The 21,626-nt window shown below is 38.6% G+C and overlaps 1 protein-coding gene and 1 long non-coding RNA gene across 27 annotated transcripts in view; one reads left to right on the forward strand and one right to left on the reverse strand.

The window, feature by feature from the left end:
- Window positions 1-2,115: 2,115 nt before the first annotated feature.
- Window positions 2,116-21,626, reverse strand: part of LOC110005107 (protein starmaker) — a 150,870-nt gene continuing 131,359 nt past the window's right edge. For 12 of the 26 annotated variants that reach the window (XM_065962356.1, XM_065962349.1, XM_065962350.1 and 9 more), the window contains 5 exons: window positions 6,113-6,208; window positions 5,086-5,133; window positions 4,463-4,492; window positions 4,298-4,366; window positions 2,116-3,574 (listed from right to left, as the gene is read on the reverse strand). In XM_065962356.1, coding sequence (XP_065818428.1) covers window positions 2,922-3,574; window positions 4,298-4,366; window positions 4,463-4,492; window positions 5,086-5,133; window positions 6,113-6,208 — 896 coding nt within the window. In that variant the 3' untranslated portion in view covers window positions 2,116-2,921. Of the gene's footprint in view, window positions 3,575-4,297; window positions 4,367-4,462; window positions 4,493-5,085; window positions 5,134-5,165; window positions 5,884-6,112; window positions 6,209-6,474; window positions 6,523-7,723; window positions 7,841-8,508; window positions 8,782-10,878; window positions 11,176-21,626 lie in introns of those variants that run through there. The other 14 variants (XM_065962348.1, XM_065962347.1, XM_065962346.1 and 11 more) reach the window with 7 other exon arrangements.
- LOC136181292 (uncharacterized) lies at window positions 12,801-19,038 on the forward strand. The gene is made up of 3 exons (XR_010667650.1): window positions 12,801-12,960; window positions 15,185-15,674; window positions 16,195-19,038. It is a non-coding gene; the product is annotated as an uncharacterized lncRNA (long non-coding RNA).

Consider the following 21,626-nt stretch of genomic DNA (forward strand, 5'->3'; position numbering starts at 1 on the left):
GTCTGTCCTAACTCTGCATAAAAATAAATGAGAAGCTATGGGGCTACTCGCTAAAGCCAGAGGATATTGTTCGATTTCACGTCAGCCCTCCAGGAGGCAATTTAAACAACCCAGCATGCTAATCAAGCGGGTATAAAAGGCAGTTCTGGAGGGCGGCCCATTCCTCGTTTTTTTTTTTCTTTCTTCCCTTCTCTCCATTTGCAACAAGAGCCAAAAAGGACATTAACAATCTGAGGAGGGAAGTGTAATAGGGCCTATATCAGAAAGAACATTATACTCCTGTGTAATGTAACTATATGATGTGGAAAAGGAAACAAGTACACTTCATTTAAAAGACATTCCCAGGACAGTTAGGTTGGCATGCCGTTGTCTTTGTTTGTCAAAAATCCTGCAAAACTCAAGTAGAGAATAACAATCATACCAAAAAAAAAAAGAGATTGTGTTCCAATGAAGGAACCATTGCTTAACTTAACGGCTTTGAGCCAATCCATGAGCTCCCCGCTGCCATCAACACATCAACGAAACATCTCAGTGGAACCACATTGTGACCCTTGTCTGAGTCGGCACAGCCCCGATCCCCGCAAATAATTCAATACTCTAATATCCCCTTGGTATTTGTTGCGACCACAGAAATACGATAGTGTTCATTTCCCCCGCTCGTGCCCTGAACCCACGGGTCAGGTGGTAGCAGATCACAGACTTCTCTGTGACTCAGAGGTTAAACTAATCATGCATGACTTTCTCACATGGCCCCGGCCAGTACCTTCAGAAATCTACACCAGACTGTCACCCAGCAGCGGGTGAACCTGCTTTACATGCTAACGCTGAGCACTTTGGATGCAATGGCGGCTTCTCACAACAACAACAAAAATCCCCTTTAAAGGGGATATGTGATGTTTTGATCCAGCAGGTGTCGCCCTTGAGCACCAGCATGAAACCAAAACAACTGGCGCTGCATTGTTGTGTTAGCATGCTAATGCTAGCGATCTTTATTATGCTGGTATCTTCACACTGCATGTAAATTTACCTGAAATGAGCGTGATCTAGAAACACAGTTAAGCAGTGAGTACAGTATGTTATTCTTCTTTTCTCTAGTCCCTCAATTAAACAACTTTTATACACGAGGGGAGGAGTCAGCCGGCCGTCCTGGCGTTGTAAACAAAGTGAAGATAGGACTCTGAAAACTCTGAAAACATCACAGACAGTGGGACTCGGGTGTTACACCCATTGTAGACAGTCATGACTCACAGAGTTATTTTCAGAGGAGATACTTGATTTATACATTTAAGTCTGAAAAAATACTTTAATGTATCGAGGTTTATTTCAGATGTGTGATTTAAGAGAGAAACATATTTGAACTAACACCAACAAACTCTCTGAACTTCTTTGAATGTTACCTTTTCAATACATTTATATAACTCCTCTTCAACACTGCCGTGAACTCCAGGTAACATCACTTAGTGTCTGGATGAGAAAGAATTCAAACAAATCTCCAGCAATACTGTAAAAGCCACATTTCACTGTCACATTTTCAACTGTGTATTTGTTCCCTCTACAGCTGAAGATGTCCTTCAGACACTTCAGTATCGAGGTCCTTAAAGAAACAGCTCATTTATTATCTGTAGAAATAAGTGCATCAGACAAGGCAAGGGCTGATAAACACTGCCCCCTACTGACACTGCAATGTCATTACAGTTTCTCACTTTAACCCTGAAGCAATGGGTGAGAATTCTCTTTATTTTTTTTGTGTAACTATGTTACGTCTTAGATGCTGTAAATCAGACTTTGTGTGTGTCTGTTTCTTTCTGGTTTTTTGTTCATTAATGTCAATTGTCTTTTATTTTTAGTTCTAGAAGAAATGTTGTGGAATGTTTGTAGTGTGAAAAGAATAATATGAATTTTGTAAAATGTATTGTCACAATATAAACTGCGGACCCCAGGAAGAATAGCTTCCCGCTATGCTGAAGCTAATGGGGATCCAAATAAAACAAACAAACAAATTATTTTATGTTTCTTTACAACAATCATTTCAAACTGTAAATAATTTTCATTACTCACAACTTTAAAATGACCTTCTGTAAATGTAATTTCTTGAAAAGTAAGTGACTGAGCGTTTAAGAGAGAAAACAGTAAATAGAATAATCACATTAGCTTTTAATAATCAGTTCAATGACCAATAGAAAACATTCATCATAAAAACTTATACTGCTGTTCCCTAAAGCGCCTAATTTAATGCAAGAAAGCACAAAAAGTTGTGACAGTTATACCCTGAGCTCTGAGAAATCTTCAAATATTATCCTCACAGCAGTTTCATTAGCAGACACAAACTCGTCTCTTTAAAAATAAATGGCAGTACAAGTTAATACAAATATCTGACTGAAACATTCTTTATGAATACACCTTCAGTGTGATCAGATTCTTTGACACAGTAGCTGGATGTTCAATAAGTCGTATATTATTCCATTACACCACAAAGTTTGTCTAATGATTAAAAACAGTGTTTTTTTTCTGTTCCTTGTCGTGTCTCTCATGTTACCTCAAAAGGTTCGAGCATAACATCAGAAACATTAGTGCTGTTAAACTAATAATTAAATAAACATTTCTCTTATTTTTAAAAACATTCATGAAGCATTATTAGTTGAAACATCTTTAAAAAAAATACATGTAGGATTCAGTTAGTCACATACAAAACATTCATAATATTAATAAAGTTATTAATTAAAGGTAACAACTAGTGCAAATGAAAAACTTGTTTTCTTTGAGATAATCTTCTGGTACTGTAGGCGTCTCTTCCTACAAAATATGTCAAAAAACAAACATGTAACATAAAGAGATAGAGGACTTACTTCTTCACTTTCTCTTGCCACATATTTTCTCCTAAGGCCTAAGCGATCACTCCATCTTTCTGTTGTTTGTCTTTATCACCACTCATCGTCTGACTTTTCATCTTCTGGACCACCCTGATCCTCTTCTTTATCTTCATCATTTCCCCCCTCACCTTGATCTGCCTCTGCCTGCCCCCCCCCTCTCACCTGAGTCCTGCCTGCTCTGCCCCTCAGACTCTGAATCTGCATGTGGAGTGTCTGAAGCCTTAATGTGAGAGTGTTGCTGGTGTTCACTTCTGTTGAGTCAGCTAAATGCTGTTTCTCATCTATTTCTTCTCCATTACTCATTAAATTGGATGTTTCTTCAGCTGGAGGAACCGGTTTGACCGGTTTAGCTTCTTCTGTGGATTCTTCTTCCTTTGGCGTGGCAGATTCTCGCTCTTGTGATGTCGTATTTGAACCTTCCTCATGAGGAACACTGGACGACTTGTTCACAGAGGATTTGTCTGATTCATTTCTGTTCTGTTGCGTACCTGATGAATCAGTTTGTGAGACAGATTCATCTTGAGTGTCTTCATAGTCCTCATCTGAGTCAGACCCGTTCTTTTGACCCCCAGCAGGGTCCTCAGGGTCCTCATCTGGACCTCTCTCAGTCTTTGGGGGACTTGAGTTGGCAAGAGTAGGAGAGGTTTGATCTGTGGGTGGGACAGGCGATGCTTCCTCACCTCCACCTTGATTCTTCTCTGGCTCTAAAATAAACAGTAGAAAGAATACAAAAGAGTTTAAAAAGTGCACCTGTCTGTTTAGGATTAGTAAAGGACTGAAATATTCAGAGACAGTCTTTTAGTTTGAATCAATGAGTCTTACTTCATGGAGGTTTCCTAAATGAGACACGGTCTGTGTGATGAGTTAGGTGTAACAAATAAAGTCCCTCCTCCAGTTTTTATCATGTGCTTTCATAAATGAACCATTTGTCTTTATTGTTGTTAAGAATAATCCAGAAGTAAATGAAAGTACTGTTGCATGCTTTGTTTTGTCTCTCAGAGGTTACAAAGTGAACCTTGTAGAAATACTCTAATCGTCTGTACTGTGTGTAAAGTTTGATAGAGAGAGCGTTCTAGCTTTCTGAATCTGATTGAAACAAACAGCAAGAGAAAACAAATACTTAAAGATACTAAACAGAACAGAGACAGTCTCAGACACTGGAGTCAATAAACCCAGTTAGGAACAATCTATTAAGAAACAATGAGTAGTACAGAAACAATAGATTGATACAGGAATTTTCTGATTGGTGGAAAATGAATCAACATGAATTTAATTCATATTTTAAGTCATTTATAAGTAAAAACAACAACAACTATTCATTTGTTGTACCTTGTTAAATGTTAGGACTCTCTGCTTTTTGATTGTGGAAATGAAAATAAACATCAGCTGCAGCTGTTTGCAGAAATCTACTTCCCATTCAAAATTACCTGTTATGTTTTTAGTCTGTTGAGGTTTTTCACCCTTCTCAATGTTGTCTTCCTTCTCTTTGAGGTTACCTGATAAGAGAAAAGAGTCACAAGCAGCCAGCTTTATTCCTAGCCTCTCTTATATCGTGTCTCAGCTAACATTAAGAATGTGTGTTGTGGTGTTACCTTTTCGTGGCTTCTTATCTCCAACAGGTTCTGGAAGGAAAAATATTCTTTAGATCAAAATAATTCATGACATGCAGTGAACTGAAATCAGATTAATCATGTTACTCCTTTCTGTACTGTTTAGAAATAAAATCACAATCAAACTATGAGCTAAATAAAATATACACACAGGTAACAGACATGGATGTAAGCTCTAGAGGGCAAAGTAAGAAAGAATGGTTTTACATTTCTCAAAAGTTGTGGGTGTTTTATTTCTTGAATTGTTAAATCAATGTGCTGTGATTGTTCAGTCATTTGGATAAGGTTAGGGTTGTTTCATAAAAATAACAGCAGAAGAAGGAAAGATGAAAACAATCAAGACATGTAAAGTTCTTCAATGATCAGAAATATTTCTTCTAAGAGCTTTAAAGAGAGAGAGAGAGATTTAAGCTTTAAAAACTGTTCAAACAAACACACTGAAGCACTACAATCATTAATGAATTAACTTATCAGCAAATATGACAAATGTTTGATGGTTTGCAGCGACTTAAAAGAGAGGACTTGTTGCCCTCATGGTTGTTATAATAAAATAAGCATTAGTTACAGCTCGCAGCTCATATTATTTTCTCCCCCGTTGAATTTACCTTGACCAGCCCGTCTGTTTATTTCACCTGCCATCTTCTTGACATTCACTGAAAAGCAAAAACAAGGTAACTTAATTTGCTGTTCCTTTTTTAACAGTGTATTAATCATGATAAGTAATTGAATTATTAATTGAATTATAATTAGTGAAACTAATTCTTGAGCCTTTTTGCATTTATCTGACAGGACATGCGAATAGAGACAGGAAACTGTGGGAGGCGAGAGTAGAGGTCGGACCTGAACCCACAGCCTCAACCACCAGGCTATCGGCGTTCCAGTGATACCCATTCTTTAAAAATGAACAACTTTGTACTTTAAAGGAAACAGGCCCTAAAATAAAAATAAAAGAGCAAAACATATTGTTTTATATTGAAAATGATAAAATGATATGAAATGTTCTTCTTTCAGGACTCACGCTGTTAGCCAAGTTATAAGAGAAAGATATTATTTAGCTGAGTAAATCATGAAGGGGGGCAGTGCACATGGGTTGATTAGGACCCCTTTAAATGTTCCAGGTGTGTCACTGTTGGGTGATGCACCAGGAAGGGACACAGGTTTTTTTACCACATGTCGATGAGACAGGTCAATGAATGCAGTTAGAAATGTTTAAATTAAATGAAGAAACAAGAGATCCTGACTGGACATTGAACTTATTGTGTGCGTAAGGCCTCACTGGAACGGTGCATCAGTGGCTGTTTGTTGAGTTCATGTGGTTTCTTTAGAATTGTAACTTAATTCGTTTTTTGGACAAATAGCCACCATAGCTAACCTAGCTGCTGTGTCACTTCCAGGACTTTGTTCTGCTGACAGAAGTGAGAGTGAAATACAACTATTTCATACATTTGATGAATGCTAATTGGCAATGTTTATAAACTGCATGTTGGAAAAGATAACCGCATCACATGTGAATAAATGTGTTCATATGCACAATGAATGATGTATGAGTGAAAACTGGCTAACGGTCTTTCACTTTGCTAGCATTGTCTCTTCAAATACAAAACTGTGTTAAAGGTAAACAATGGAGCATACCTGGAGAGTAGCTCACATTGAGTGGCTGATCAGACAGAAGCGTTTCAGCAAGAAGATGCCTGGTTTCACCTCCCTGAGCCTTCTTCTTATCTGAGCCTGAAACAGATCACGAACAATAAATTGTAGTTTTATGGGCAGAGAAGATAAAAGTGACGATCGATGAAAACTCTGAAATCATCCAATCGCTCAACAGAAACTATCACTTGAACCAAGCTCTGCATACCAGAGTATCCTCTCTGTTGTCAGGTGACCTGCAGATACAGACTATTTCACAGTTTTATATTCTAAATCAAATATTTATGAGTTTTAGATCTGTTAAAAAAAGAAGGGAAGTCTCAGCCTGAAAACATAAAGTATCATACCTTCAGTCTGTTTCTCCTCTTCATCCTGTTGTCCTTTAGCAAAACATGCTGGAAGCAAAGGAGAGAGGAGAGAGAGAGAAGACGATCAGTATGTTGTTAGTTTTAATACAATATGAAGATTTTAATTATTAATAAAAGATGATTGTGTTCAATAAGGCAAGGCAAGTTTATTTATGTCACACATTTCAACAACAAGGCAATTCAAAGTGATTCAGACATCAAAAGCATCATGACAGAGGAAAGAAAGGAAACATTAAAATAGAACATTTAAAAATCACTGAAATTATTCAATCTGAAAAAATGTTCAAATAAAAATAATTCAAATGAAATTAACTGAAATAACAGGACACAATAGGTCATGGTGAATTTGAAGCTTGATCGTTCTGAAGACGTTCTGAAGACGTTCAAGATTTTCTTTTATTACTTTATAAGGCATTACATGGCCTTGTACCAGACTACCTATCAGATATGATTTTAGTTTATGAAGCAGTACGACCCCTCAGATCCTCCACTTCCTCTCTCTTAGTTGTTCCACAGAGCAGGACAAAAAGCTTTCAGCTGTTACGCTCTGAGACTGTGGAACGACCTTCCTGAGGGTCTGAGAGGAGAATATTGAGATTTTTAAACGCAGTCTGAAAACTCATTTATTCAGTCCGACTTTTATATCGTGTTTTATATCAATTCAAATCTTAACATTACTGTATTGTCTTTTTTTATCCTACTACAATTTTAAATATTCTTCTCCTATGTATTCATTTTAATATCTTATTGCTTTTATGTGTCGTATTTAATTTTTTAATTTTTATATTTTTTTAATTCTTATTGGTGTGCATTAGTCTCTCAGTGATTTTATAAACTACTTTTTTGTCAATAACTTTTCTGCACTCTTGTAAAGCACTTTGAACTGCAATTTAATTTGTCTGAAAGGATCTATATAAATAAAGTAAAAAATAAAAAACAAAAGATCTTCAACCAGTCCAGTTGATTTTGAATGTAGCTTCAAATGTACCATGACCTGGTTGACTGAGAACCTACTCAGACAATGGGGAACATTATTGTCTTTCTTCACAAACTACCTTTCCTCTTTGAAAACGTATTGAGCGCTGAACTGTTCCACATCGCTTTCTGAATACCTGGACCTCATAAACATACATGTTACTTATCAGGTCGTTCTCTTTAGAATCTACATCCTGAGAAATGTTTTCGGTATCATTTTTTCTAATGAAAGTGTAATTTCTTTCTACTTTACCTTTTTGTCTCTTTTTGCAGAAGAAGATGATCATCACGAGTACGATTAAACCAACGACAGCCAGACTGATAGCCAGACTGACAGCCAGACTGACAGCCACAGCTACAGATGAATTATCTTCAGAAACACAAGAGTCAAAAGTTAGAGGGACGTAGATCACTCATCACCAAAACAACTTACTGTAGAACTGTAACAACAGGAGAATATAGAGTCTCTCTTTTACAACAACCAAAACATTGATTTATTTATTAACAACTTTGAATCCTTGAGTCAAAGGGATCTTAAGGGCTTCTGGGTCCTCTGCACCCTCAGCCTGGAATCTGTTACAGAATGACTTAAAGCTCAAGGAGCTGGAGTCCTTAAATGTTTTTAAATCTAAAATGAAAGACATGGAAGCAGATTCTATAGGATCTCGATGTTTTAGCTGTTTGAACGACTGATTCCCAGATATGACTCATAGATGGTTCTATTTTAATCCAAAATGTTGTGTTTTGTAAACTGTAATTTGTCTCTCTTTGTGTTTCCGTCTGTAACTTTGTGTTTTTGCTGCTGCCTGTCTCGGCTCGGTCTCAGTGAAAAAGAGGTTTTTAATCTCAATGGGACCAACCTGGTTAAATAAAGGTTCATTAAAATATATAAATATATATATTTTCATTCAACTTCCTGTCAAACCCTGGTGAGAAATAGTGTAACTTGGCAACAAAGCTTCAAGTTTTCTAAAAGAACGTTCACTTCAAAATGACCAAATCAGAAACCTGAACGTCCAGTTATACATGAGATCATACCGTGATAACAATCCTTTGCTGTGAATGTCGCCGTCTCACTGCTCACAGGGTTGCTGACTGAACATCTGTATTCTTCGTTATCTCGTTCGTCTCCCAGAGGAATATTAAACTTGTGCCCCGGTTGTGATTTTCCCCGTGCTCTCCACTTAAATTTCATCATGGACTCAGGTGGGGTGGGGTCTGCAGAGCACAGCAGCGTCGCCCGGACCTCAGAAACATCGGAGCCACCGTCTTTGTTTATCTCACAAGATATGGTCGGCATGGCAACCTTGTCTTGAAGAAACATGTAAAAAAATAAAGAAATAAATGAATACATACTGAAATCATTGTAGTATGTTACGTATGTATTGGATGCTGATATGATATGAGCTCATCACATCACTATTGGTATCGACTAATTTTATCTCTGATATGAGCCAATTTAACGAGGTTTCTTCAATTTAAGTTTATTTATGTTTTACATAGTTTTTAATAATAATTGTTCATTTCTAAGTAAAAATGAGTGTTTAAAGGCTTTATATGTGATTTTTTGATCCAGCAGATGTCGCCCTTGAGCAAATTATTTCTATATATCGGCCCCAAAAATCCCATATGTGTCGGGTCCTGGTTTGTATACAAAGAAACATAAAATCTGTGCAAACAAGTGAATAATATGATAACATAATGTCGGGTATAAAGGGCATACACTGCTTATCAGAACGGGTTTGAGGTCAAACATCAGTGTGTCTGATGAATAAAGTATTGTTACAGTATGATTAACATCGACTTCTTTAGAGGGAAGAATGCTGTCACACACACACACACACACACACACACACACACACACACACACACACACACACACTGTGTTCACTATGTTCTGTGACTTAAGAGAGTGAAAGTAACTTCTTCTTTGACACTGAATATAAACCGTCTTCAGATGCTTGAACAATTAGTTTTTTATCAAGGGCACACCTCTCGGCTGATACCAAGGCCATCGTAAAAAAGTAGATCCAGGACTATAAAACCCATTTGATAGCACACATATATAAAAAGATAATATTTGATCTCCCCTCTACAGAGCCCTTCAGTTCCTTTTAGAGTCCTGTTACAGTTACTTGCCCACGGTAACTTAAAGTGAGAAAAGGATTGTTCTGACCGCCTGAAGTGTAGAATGTGATAGAATAATGATGATGATATAAGTTTGTTTCTGATTACAACAAGTCCTAAACACTTGTATGATTTACATCACCAAAGAAAAATGCAATTCAGACGCTTAAAATCCTCAAAAATACAAATGTGATGAAATGAGCGACTTGAAATATGAAAGTTGCCAAAAGTACACAGTCTATAAAGATATCCCCACAACAGCCATGAAACCTGTGGTGAAAGGTTTTATAACCGGTCTGAAGTTGATCATTGGTAATATTCTACATAAAGCAGATTTTACAGCCCAACAGTGTGACTCACTGAATCTGTATCAGCCTTGCACATCCATTCAGTTCAGCTTCTGAGGGCTTAAAGCCACAAAGTTTAAAACTGATTTCTGGAAAAATAACTCATCTTCTGATGTTTCAGCTTTTCTTCACAGCTTCAGCAGTTTCTTTAGATTTCTCTGTTGTGTGCCCGATTCTACAATTCATTCACAAGATGCTTCTGTCCAAAGCGACGTACATTAAGGAGTTTTTTTCCAGCTAGCTAGAACTCTGTTTCTGAGCCAATGCCGTGTCCACTACAGAATCTGTTTTTAAAGCAGGGCTGTCTCAGGGACACACAGTTTGTTTTGTTGGCCTTGTCCTCCACTTACAGATATTTCTTTAGATTCTCTGAATCTTTTTATAAGATGTAAAGTTTGCAGACAATGAACGCCCCACATTCATTTCAATTGTAAGTAAAAAAAAACAACAACAAGATTCTAATTGTTTCACCTCAGCACAGACTTTCACAGACGCCCTTCACATCTTTTTTTGAAACCATCATGTTACTAACCTGTAGCCAGTTCACCTTCTAAACTTTGACATGTTCCATCAGCTTCTGTGCTACTGCACCAACTTTCTTTTTAAACATTTTGGAATAAAATTTAATTCAAAATCAAAAAAAGTTGAATATTTTTGTGAAAAATTTCGGCCTCAAAAAATGTTGAAAATGTTCATGAAAAAAACTTTGGTTTCCAAAAAGTTGGACATTTTGGTGAAAATTAAACAATGTCATTTCACAGTTTCAACATTTAGCAGGTTGTCTTTGTGCTATTTTCAATTCCATACGGGGTTTCAATGTTTCAAATCATCCCTTTCTGTTTCTATTTACATTTTACTCTGAGGTTTTACTTTTAACCCTCTTCCAGCTGTAGGATGGATTGATTATAATCTGTGTGTTCAATGTTAAACTTACCTATGACCTCCAGTTTGAATTCTGACAGATAGAAAATGTTGTCGATGTCGACTTCCACTTCATAGAGTCCTCTGTCTTCAAACTTGAGGCCGGTGATTTCGAGCTCTGCCGAGACCCAGTCGAGAGTGATCCTGTTTTTGTACGCTCCGTACACCTTCTGCTCTCTGCTGTCAAACTCCACCACTTTGTTTCCGTTATGTCTCCACAGAATTGAATTTGGTTGTCCAGAAAAGGTCGGCTTCAAGCTCTCCCCCGTCCCCTTGAGGACATATTTTGTAGGCAGTTCAGCACCTAGAACTGATCATAGAGAGGTATGAGAATATGAAGCATGTGTCTTTGTAAGGGTTCTGCATATTTAAAACAACTCTAATGAAACGTGTTTATAGAATTTAGAGACCGTTAATCCTGTTTAGTACTCGAGCATTATTATCTGTTATTAATATATTGTACTCATAATAAATGTGGATGGAGAAAAAACAGCAAGTTACTAAAAACACTTTTGTACGATGGAGGATTACGGCCTTGTTACATTTTTTTATTTTTTTATTTCGAGATTAAAGTTGTTAATTTACGACTTTATTCTTGTAAATTTATGAGTTTAATCTCAAAATTTAAAATAATAATATTTTTTTAACATGGCCCAAATCCTCCGTCGTACTTTTGGATATGAGGCTAGAACTTTCTTTTTTTAATCCAAATAAGAAAAATGGAGAAAAGGACTTTAAGGTAAGATGCTCCTGTGGTCTGGAATCTCCTGCAGGATGATCTGTGTCTGTCTCTTTAAATCTTTTTTAAAGTAGTTTGAAGGTGTTGGAGGCAGTAGCTCAGTCTGTAGGGACTTGGGTTGGGAATCAGAGGGTCGCTGGTTCAAGTGTTTCGCTGGTTCAGTGTGCAGTGCATGTGTGTGTATTTCAGCCTATGTTTGTGTAGCATGTTAACTAGACAGAGTGTAAAAACAAATTTCCCCTCGCGGGATCAATAAAGTATACATTATTATTTATTATAAGATGCTTCAGGTTGTAGATGCTTTGAATAATTAACTTTTCTTCTCTGTGACTCAGGATGTTGATCTGTGTTTGTGATTACTCTGTGTGTTTATCTCTGTAATGTGTTTATTGTACTGCTTTACTCTTGTAAATAAGATTTTTAATCTCAATGCAGGACTAAGTCACTTTTAGTCTAGGTCATTTAAACAACTTCCTATGGCGACACAGCAGCATTTGACAGACTTCATCAGTTATTGGATCACCATGGAGACAGATCAGCTGTTTAACATTTTATTCACTTAAAACACAAGCAGTTGTACCTGAACACCTCCCTGACTAACAACAAATTCTCCTTCAACTTATGTTTCCAGAATCCTTGTTCCAGTGTCTTAATTGTGAGATAGTCCGGCTTTTATTTGTGTTACATGAATTGAATATTTTCTAAGTCGGAGAACAAAACCATGCATCAAGATCTATCTGTCAAAACTTTCAGTATGATTCCGATCAGTAAAAATATGTCAAACTTCTGCCTGAACAATGACCAGAGAACACGTCTCTGCCATTGTCCCAGGATTAACACTTCATGATGATACATGCTGAGTAAAGAGTGGTGAAGATGTGTGTTTAGTTTGTTCATGTGTAACAAGTGTAAAGTCGATGTTAAACATTTGAATACAAAGTTAAAACAAATAAAAGTAAACATGAAATAGACTAATATCATCAGGTGTATTTCTTAGTCTGTTATTAACAAACGTATCAAAGTAATGCTGTGTTTCTATAAAGTCTATTACTTCATAATAAACATGTGAATTATGCATTTTTAAAAGCAAAAATACTGCACAGGTCAAAACTTATGTACATGTCTGATAAGGAAACAGTTTTTAGCTGCAGTGAACTATTGAACCCTCTTTGTATTAATGATTACTGAACATGTCTGGTCCTGCTCGTGGTGAGGTCTGCAGCTCTGTAGGTTCATTAAGTCTCAAGATAAAAACAGCAGAATGTTAAAGAAGAAAAACTCACCGAGGCAGGAGGTAAATAAGAACGAGGCCAGGAAATAAAAGCAACCCATTGCAGAGCAGCAGAATAATCACAGGTATGCTCCGCAGCCGCCGTCGTACCTTCAGTGTACCTGTACTTTCACTTTGTCGTCGCGGGTGCAGGAACAGAAAAAACACTTTTACTCTCTGATTTAACTCCAACAACTCGTGGGTTGTTATTTCTCCTTCCAACAAGTCAGAACAGGATCAAGTCAACACTCAGTCGGGCTCAGGTAACACAAAGGGGCGCGGCTGTAGGACGCAGACAAACAGGCAAGGTTCTAAACGACAGTGTCTCGTCCAGGTGTTAACACCTGAGCTTCCGGTCTCCGACCTTCACAATAAGGTAGAAGCTCGACCATTGTGTAGTCACGACGCCTACATGCGAGGCTACACGGCTTAAGTTAGGCTACTTTTTCAAACTTCAAATATCTCTTAATATGTGGACGGAACAATGTTAACTATTGGTTTTATATGCAGACACACTGTTTGTTCATCTGCTCTCAGGTGCCCACCTGAAAAGGTGTGTTTCCCAGTTTCGGTGTACAGATGTTATCAATAGAAGACAGTCCGTTTTAACTAAAAACAAAAATTAAATAGGTTTTGTCTTATTTTCTTTTCTTTTTTTTTTCCTACAACAACTTTCACTCACCTGCTGTTTGTATTTAGCCTCTGTGCTTTTAGTTTGAAATCAAACCGGAAACTGGGCTTTGACAGTTTAGTCACGATGCCAAATCTTTTTTTGAAGGTTGTGCGGGCTGTTAAAGAAACAGGAGCAGTATGCTTTCGTTGTGTCTCTCATTTACAAACAATTTATATTTTAATGTATTTTTAATTTCTTTAGGTTTGTAAGGTTTGTGTCTTAAACATGTTTACAGAATGTAGATAGTATTATATGGAAGCGATTAGTGATCAGAATTCAAATGATAAAGCTAATTTGAAAATTAAAATCCATCAACAGAAATGTTTTTTAATTTTCAGAATATGGGAGTATTATTTGACTCAAAAATAAAATTATGACTAATTTATCTGAATAGAATTTTAGTTTTCAACTTCAAAAATGCACATTTTTTTAAATTGAAAAAGCAAATGTAATTTTCTTTTTCATTTTAATTTAGTCAAAGAACGTGCATTTTTATTTAAATGATTACATGTTATCATTTGAATTCTGATCACTAATCACTTCCATAGTATTCATCTTATGATCGTCTCACTTTATGTCTTTATCACCACTTGATGGCAGTGTTGATAAAAAAAGGCCTACAGAGTGATTTATACTACACACAGTCTATATTCATTTCATGAGTATTGCTCCATTCTGTTTTTGCATTCTGTTCATTGTGAAATCAACAATGTATTTATGTTGTATGTTTTTGTACATTTTAGGTATATTTACATCTATTTATGTATTTATTTTTTAAGGTTAAGAAATCTTGTGATTGTTTCTGATTAATATTTGATTTAAGTTATATATCACTTAACAAAGTCAGTATAGGAGCCTATTCACACATAGTTGGAATTGCCCAACATTAAGATTGATATGTACTAAGTATACACTGTAAAACATCACAGCCCAATTTAGTTATCTCCACTAACTTATTTTCTTTAACTCAAATAACCGACCCAAGTTTTAGATTTTTAACTTACATTTATGAGTTTTCAAAAGTGAAACTTGCAGAAATCAATGTGATGATATTGTGCTCAATAGGGAAGAGGTGTCACCTGCTGGTCATTTTAGAGAATTACATCATGTAGTAATGAGCAGTGTGCATCAGTCGATGACAGATGAGCCATCAGTGTGCAGAGTAATCACTTCATAAGTTGGTTGTGCGTGAATGAAAAGAGTGAGTACTTACCTGAAGTCTTATATGTGACATTGTGTGTTCTTTAATGTTGAGGCAAAGTTGTTAACTCCTGCGGAGCCAGAGTTTAGAGCTTAGATGTTCGGCGTATTCTGGATATGCTAATTAGCCGACGTCACGGCCCGACATGCTTACTAACTGTGTTGCTCTCTGCACGAGGAGGAAAGTTTGATGTCCGTGCTTCACAATAAAAGCATCGTAGTATTTTTATAGGGAAATAATTGTATGACTGTTAAGCCTACGATAGCCTTTCTGTGCTTAATACTTTAGGTTAAAGAGACATGTAGCTTACCTTTATTTATTTACATATTATAACCTATTACATTACTGTGTAGTGTTTTGTATGTTATTATAGAGGTAAGATGAAGCATTCAGATGTGTTCCTTAAGTATATATTCTGCTATTCTTTTTCTTATAGAAAACCACAACAAGACCCAATACTCTGTCATATTGAATGGCCACTGAGATGCCTGTATTTTGTTTCACTATGAGGAAGAAGTAAACAGCCATTCAATCAAATCTGCCCTCTTGTTATTCATATTCTGGAATAAGGCCTGAAGTGGTGTTCTGGCCGACACACCTGAGTGAATCCAGTGGAAAGCAACAGACTAGTGTCCCAACTGAGTTTAGTTTTATTATCTTCATTACAGCCAGGACTTTGACAGAATCACTGTTCTTTAAAACATGGTAAGAAATAGGCAAAAGTACACATTGTATAGTGTATATCTGCTCTTCATTCGAATTTCAACCTAAATTTGGACAACAATAGAGGACTCTTTCCTGCGGCGGAGGAAGTCCGTGCGCCTGATAACATAGCTTGAACGGAGGCGGAGTAATTCAACGGTCCTGTGAAGCAGCCGTAAGGAGAGAGAACGTCTTCGGTGAACCGACAGCATTCGGACTTGGATGTAAGTTTAATATATTATCATTATTAATAAGTCATTTTATTGTTTTTGTTGTTGTTATCAGTTGTAGAATCAATTTATTTGTTGTAGGTAGTTAATGTCCGGAAAGGCAAAATGCAATGTCGTGTCATTAGCTAATGCTCCTTCCTTCGTGGCCGAGTGCTAGCTTATTTGCCGTGCTGCTTAAACTCAAGTTTCATGGCCAACTCGCTACAAGGTGGATATGAACGGGGAATCATATTAAACTTCATAATTTTTATTGACCAGTGAGTAAAAAATAATGTATTTTAATTTTAGATAATGACTTGAAAGTTGTATTTTCCCCTTTGTGCTGCGCGCGCATGAGTGGTAAACAGTTGATGAGGTGGAAATGTAAGTTTTGTGCATTTTCTTTCAGTGGACAACAAAGACTATTACAGCATTATAAAGATTTATAAAATTTAATTTCAGGCCCTGCATATAGCTTTATGCTGCTCTTTTAGGTCACTGAACTCCTTTTTTCTCTTTTATCCATATGTTTCAGCTAAATTCAGAGTTCAGGAGGATTGTCACCACAGACCTGATGGAGTCTTTCTTTGGTGGACTAGATGCCTTGTTACCAAACCTTATAGAGTTGTACCAGTCAGGTGTCACATCCAACAAGAGGTTAATCCTGAGAAGAATTCTGCAGTGTCTTGGGAAAGAGGTAAGCACTGTGTAGAGATAAACATTAAAGTCCCCATGAAATCAAAAATACATTTTCCCGGTTTTAATCCGGCGTTCTTGTGTTAAATGTTCATTTATTTGCCAAATATATTTCAGTAAAGCATTATCTGAGTATTTTGCATCTAAATAATCAAAAAAGTTCTCTTCCTGTAAAACATTTTACATGCCTGATGACTAGGGATGTAACGATTCACTCAACTTTCAATACGATTCCCGATACTGGGTTCACGATACGATTGTTTCACAATTTATTTTACAGTGTTTCCCCTAGGTTTAGAGCTCTGAGGAGGGGGGAGGGGGGTGTCAGTTGGATAACACCACAGACACAGGAATCATGGTGTTCATGTGTTTCTTTTAATGACAGCAGTCAATATAACAACTGAACAATTATTTGAACTTGTAACGGTCTGTCCAGCTTAGTTTTTGTTACTGCAACTTCCGTTTCTGAGCGCACCTGAATGTATCTCTCGTTGTCTGAGCACCCCTGAATGCAGCATGGTCTCAACGCATCCCCTGAGTAACGGCAGAGAGAGAGACATGCCCAGAAAAGTCCAAAGTCAACTAAGCAGACGACTGTTATTTCTGATGGTTCTTACAGACTTTTTATTATTGCGTGCGTGTGTGATCTTTACATGCCTACTGATGACTCATCCTTCAGTCTGAAATGACTTTTTTCTTTAAATTGTTTTGAAATTACTGGAAAAATTATCACACAGCTAAAATAAGACCTGGTTTGAGAGCTCATGAAAAGAGGATTTTCGAGGGACATGGTTTTTCACTGGACAGTGACACCAAACATAATGTAATGCAGTGGATGATATTTCAGTATGTATTTGTACTTTCAAGTAAAGGTTTAAAAAAAATGTTCAACCGCTGGTAATATTGACCTGATTTCCCCCCCCACCTTTGTAGGATTCAAACCAAAACAGACTTACAGATGCCCTACTTGGCATTCCATGCTTCTTTGCAGAGGATTTCTCAAACATGATCCGGGTTATGTGTGATGTAAGTTGTTTTAAGAAAATGATTTCATGGTCATAACATAACATTTTTAAAACTTTATTTGAAGGGATACTTCACCGGTTGAAACATGAATCTGTATTGACATTGGGTCATATACGTAGAAATGTGAAATACATTTTGAAGTTGATGCCTTCTTGACTGAGAAAAGGCAGAAAGTGTCTTTTTGGCTCATGTGGATGAAAGACAACAACTCCCAGACTCAGCACTGCAGCCCACTCCCACTAATCTGGAGAACACTGCCTACCAAGCGAGCTACTACCAGACTGAGGCGAAATTCAATTCACACACATTCTAGTGAGTTTTTCCAGGCAGAAAACCGCTGGCTGTACGCTCAGAAGTGTCTGCATGAAGCGCTTGTGCACCAAGAAGAAAAGTGCTTCACGTCCATACGCTCAAGTTGAAATTCTTTCAACTTTTCAAAAAGGCGCTGTTGACGTCACAGGCACTGTATTAAAAATGTATGATATTCCCCGTATTATAGCGACCCACAGATCGTATCTTGTACTCACATCCTTTTTGCTCCATCTGCTGGGGTAAAAAAAGTAATAGTGCTGTGTCGGAGACAGAAGAAAAAATTAGGAGCCTTCTTTCAGAGAAGATGAAATTAGATCACCGTCAGATTGAAATTGAACGTGCTCATCGTTCAGGTAAACCTGCTCCAATGGGCAACAAACCCCGTCCAATTACAGTGAAGCTTCTAAGGCATAAGGACAAACTCTCCATTCTGGCTAAAGCAAAAACCCTGAAGGGGTCGAACGTCTATATAAATGAGGACTTCTCTGAAACAGTTCGGCAGAAGCGGAGAGAACTTTTGCCAGAGATGAAAGCTGCACGAGAGAGAGGTGATATAGCTTACCTACGATATGACAAGCTCATCGTGCATCCACCTTCACATAAGCCAAGAAGAAATGAGGTAATGACATAAGGAATCCATGTTGCTGTACTATGTTTACTCCTTTCATAATATGACTAAACAAGATCAGTGTTCGCAGTGTCAAAAAAGTATGATTCTGAGCATCTTCTGCACACTATGTAAAAATGGGTCTCATATTAGATTTACACCAGTATCTAAAAAGCCATCTGGCATATGGGCATCTTGGATTTGTAAAGAATGTGTAAGTCTATTTCCTTTCTCTATACTTGATGATGAATTTGCCTCCTACCTGATGGACAGTCATGACTCAAAACACTTAGACATAGACAATATGCTGTTTAACCCATTTGAATTAAATCATGAAAAAGGAAATGTTCATGATTCAAATTTTGATCCTGATATTAATTTCTTCTCAACAAACTCTAATCTAGGCCCTTGTCACTACTATAGAGAAAGCCAGTTTAATGCCTATGTAGGAGCCATGTTTATGAAGTGCAAACACAAATCGTTCCAGCAGGTGTCGCCTTTAGTTTAAGGTGAAACTCTATATAGGTAGGAACTATCACTGGGGTGTCAGGTGTTGCTAGACAGGGAGCAATTACACTTTTTTGACCGCTGTACGCCACGCTGAGGTAACAGGAGTGAATGTAAATGGACATGTCTGGATTGTTGTTTGAACAGTTCACATGTGACAGTAATCAAGACAATGATGGAATGAGAAATAAATATTCCTAAACAAAGAAGATATTGGACTGTCTTTTTTTTTAATTCTTACGCTCAGGAGCGAAGCCGGCAAGCGCGTCAATTAATAGACTAGATTAGCCCGTCTATGTAGCCCCTCAGTGGCTTTAAGTTTTAGGCTTAGCCGCTATAGCCTATATCAAGTCACTTTCAACAAAATCAAATATTTTTTCACTATTGCATTTCAATACCTGCAGCCTTCCAAAAAAACTATGACCAGCTTTTGCATTATCTATCACTCTTAGAACATGACTTCTCAGTAGTTGCTTTAACAGAAACGTGGCTTACTGAAGAAACTAAGGATTTATATGAACTGTTAATTAACTATAACTCTGAAATGGTGAAATTGTATATAAATGGTGAAGAAATGACTAAGATGATGACCAAGATGGCGGCGTGAGCGCATCGCGAAGCCCAGCGTCTCTCTCAGATTTGCAATTTTGCAGTAATTTTATTGTTAATTTCGGGTCTGTTCGCACGGAACAGCCTCGCCTTAACATCCTACACCCGACAGGAACTTTTGGATATCGGAATACACCTCCCTGACGATTTAATCAACGATCTTCGACTCATCCCTGAGATCGCCAAAACACCCGAGGCTACGCACTCTACCCGGCCGGGCGGAAGTGCTCGCAGGCGGCGTCGAGACCGTAAACAAAGGCGGGGGAAGCGCGGAGGTATAAGGGCTAAGCTAAAGCTAACACCGCACCGTCTCCCGTTACCCAGCATTTTCCTCGCTAATGTGCGGTCTTTGGTGAACAAAATGGACGAGTTACGACTTCGCATCATCCACAGCAAGAGAATTATGGACTGTAATGTCATGATATTCACGGAAACATGGCTAAACAACGGAGTACCGGACGATGCTATCAAGCTAGCCGGTCGCCACACACACCGAGCAGACAGAACAGCAGAGGACTCCGGTAAGACCAGAGGAGGAGGGCTGTGCATTTATATTAACAAAGCTTGGTGTACAGACTCTGTCATTATTGGAAGACACTGCTCAGCTAACATAGAGTTTCTCATGGTTAAATGTAGACCTTTCTATCAGCCAAGGGAGCTCAGCTCCACTATTGTAACTGCAGCCTACATCCCCCCTGATGCCGATGCTAAAGCTGCTATGAAGGAACTTTACACCGCTATCAGTAAACAACAGACTGCTCACCCGGAGGCTGCATTTATAGTTGCAGGTGATTTTAATCACTCAAACTTAAAGACAGTGCTCCCTAAATTTCACCAGCATGTTTCCTGCAATACAAGAGGAAACAAAACTTTGGACCATGTTTACACAAACATCGCAGGGGCCTACACCACAACCCCCCTCCCCCACCTGGGACAGTCAGACCATCTTTCTTTGTTCCTCATCCCCAAGTACTCCCCACTCATCCAACGTGTGAAGCCATCAGTAACAACGATTAAAGTGTGGCCAGCGGGGACAGACTCTGTACTTCAGGACAAGTTCCATCACACAGACTGGAGTATGTTTGCTTCGCAGGCTACCTTGGGCTCTCACACAGACATTGACACCTACACTTCTTCTGTGCTGGATTATATCAACACCACCATCGACAGTGTTACAACATGGAAGCAGATCACCACGTACCCAAATCAGAAGCCATGGATGAACAAGGAGGTGCGTCTCCTGCTGAAGGCCCGCAACACCGCCTTCAGATCAGATGATGCAATGGCCTACAGCGTATCCAGGGCAAACCTGAGGAGGGGCATCATCAAGGCCAAGCACTGCTACAAGCTGAAGGCAGAGGAACACTTCTCCAACTCCGACCCCAGACGCATGTGGCAGGGCATCCAGGCCATCAGTGACTATAAACCCAGCAACTCCACCCCGATAACCACAGATGTCTCCTTCCTGAACGAGCTAAATCACTTTTATGCTCGTTTCGATAGAGACAACAGAGAGACACAGACCACGACCAGACCTCCTGCAGACAACCAGCCCCTCTCACTCACCTCCACAGACGTCCACGCTGCACTGAGCCGGATCAATGCTCGAAAGGCTGCTGGTCCAGACGGCACCCCCGGGCGCGTGCTTAGAGCATGTGCGGAGCAGCTCACTGGGGTTTTTACGGACATCTTCAACCTGTCCCTCGCCCAAGCAGCTGTGCCAGCATGCTTCAAAGCCACCTCCATTGTCCCAGTGCCGAAACACTCCAGCCCGACAGGCCTGAACGACTACCGCCCTGTGGCACTCACACCCATCATAATGAAGTGCTTTGAGCGACTGGTCCTAGCACACCTGAAAAACTGCCTCCCACCCACACTGGACCCATTCCAGTTTGCCTACCGCAGCAATAGGAGTACAGAGGATGCAGTCTCCACTGCGCTGCACTCTGTGCTCACTCATCTGGACAATAACAACACATACGCACGAATGCTGTTTGTTGATTTTAGCTCAGCATTCAACTCTGTCATCCCCTCCAAGTTGAACACTAAACTCGGAGACCTGGGCTTCAACTCCTCCCTCCGTCACTGGATAATGGACTTTCTGACCAACAGACCCCAGTATGTTAGGTCAGGACACACCTGCTCCACCACCATCACACTCAACACAGGCGTACCACAGGGCTGTGTGCTGAGCCCATTCCTCTACTCCC

Source organism: Labrus bergylta, chromosome 13 (assembly GCF_963930695.1).
Source record: "Labrus bergylta chromosome 13, fLabBer1.1, whole genome shotgun sequence".
Classification (NCBI taxonomy): Eukaryota; Metazoa; Chordata; class Actinopteri; order Labriformes; family Labridae; genus Labrus; species Labrus bergylta.